Source organism: Verticillium nonalfalfae (assembly GCF_003724135.2).
Source record: "Verticillium nonalfalfae strain VnAa140/NRRL 66861 chromosome Unknown scaffold_319, whole genome shotgun sequence".
Classification (NCBI taxonomy): domain Eukaryota; kingdom Fungi; phylum Ascomycota; class Sordariomycetes; order Glomerellales; family Plectosphaerellaceae; genus Verticillium; species Verticillium nonalfalfae.
In genome coordinates this window covers 5,357-6,348 of record NW_021167544.1, presented here as the reverse complement: position 1 = coordinate 6,348, position 992 = coordinate 5,357, and the positions used below count along the sequence as shown (strand labels likewise).

Genomic DNA, 992 nt, shown 5'->3' with positions numbered 1-992 from the left:
CTGTGTACGCTCGCAAGGGGTCGCTGAGGCGGAGTAAGGATAGAGTTCTAGCCACGAGGCGTGACAAAAAGTCTCTCAGATGAAGGGGCGCGCCTGCCTCGGTCACCAGGACGATCTTGGGACTATATGGCGGGTTTTTGTCCATGGCTGAGCCAAGCCAGTCGATGAGAAGATCTGTGACTTCGGAGGTGCTGCTAAAATCCTCGACGAAGACAAGGACGACCGTGCTGAATGGCGCAAGCAGCTGGTGATAGAGGGAGTAGGCAACCTCCTTCTGGCTATTTGCAGCGCATCTCATCTCATGCCTCGCATAGTCTCCCTTGATCGGACCCCCCTGGATACGCGGAGCATCTCGAGAGGCGTGGAGCTCGCAGTCGATCAGAAATGTCAGTGGTGACCCAAGGGTGCTGAGGGTGATAGCGCCTGATTGTCCCCGACCGGAGAGCACGGGGAAAGACTTAGTAAGAACCTGCCGCTTGGTTGCTTGTCCAATAGCCACCAGAAACTGCGGCTTTTCATGGCCTACTGCATCCAGCTCTTCATATGCGGCCAGGGTTTCTATGAGGTAGGGGCCTCCAAGCCCAGGAGCGCCCGAAGCCAAGCTCAGCCAGAGCCGCGACGCAGACATGGCGTTCGTTGCTGGTGGTCAAGCCTGGTGTCACAGCGATCGGGGCGATTACGGATGCAATCCTGGGTGCAATTCTGGGTGCAACTCTGAGTGCAATTCTCTGTAAGCCGTCTGAAGGCTGGTGATGCTGATCCACCACTAGGAAGGCCGTCACAATGAACCTTTGTGGAGGACACTCTACTATAGTATGGCGACCTACCCGATCTGCGCGCTGATTTTATTTTGACTTTTGGCAACTGATTTTCAATGCCTAATCGCGGATCAGATGTTCGATTGGCACGATCTCGGTGTATTGTCAGCAGGAAGCCCCAGGAACACAGGGCTCAAGGCTGTATCAGTCAGTACGAGCACATTGTTCGGCGGC

At 55.3% G+C, this 992-nt stretch overlaps 1 protein-coding gene across 1 annotated transcript; it reads right to left on the bottom strand.

Moving 5' to 3' along the window:
- Positions 1–8: 8 nt before the first annotated feature.
- D7B24_005288 (uncharacterized protein) lies at positions 9–628 on the bottom strand (the record flags this gene model as incomplete). The annotated part of the gene is made up of 1 exon (XM_028639447.1): positions 9–628. A coding segment is annotated over one exon (620 nt), but the record flags the coding sequence as incomplete, so codon positions are not given.
- Positions 629–992: the final 364 nt, after the last annotated feature.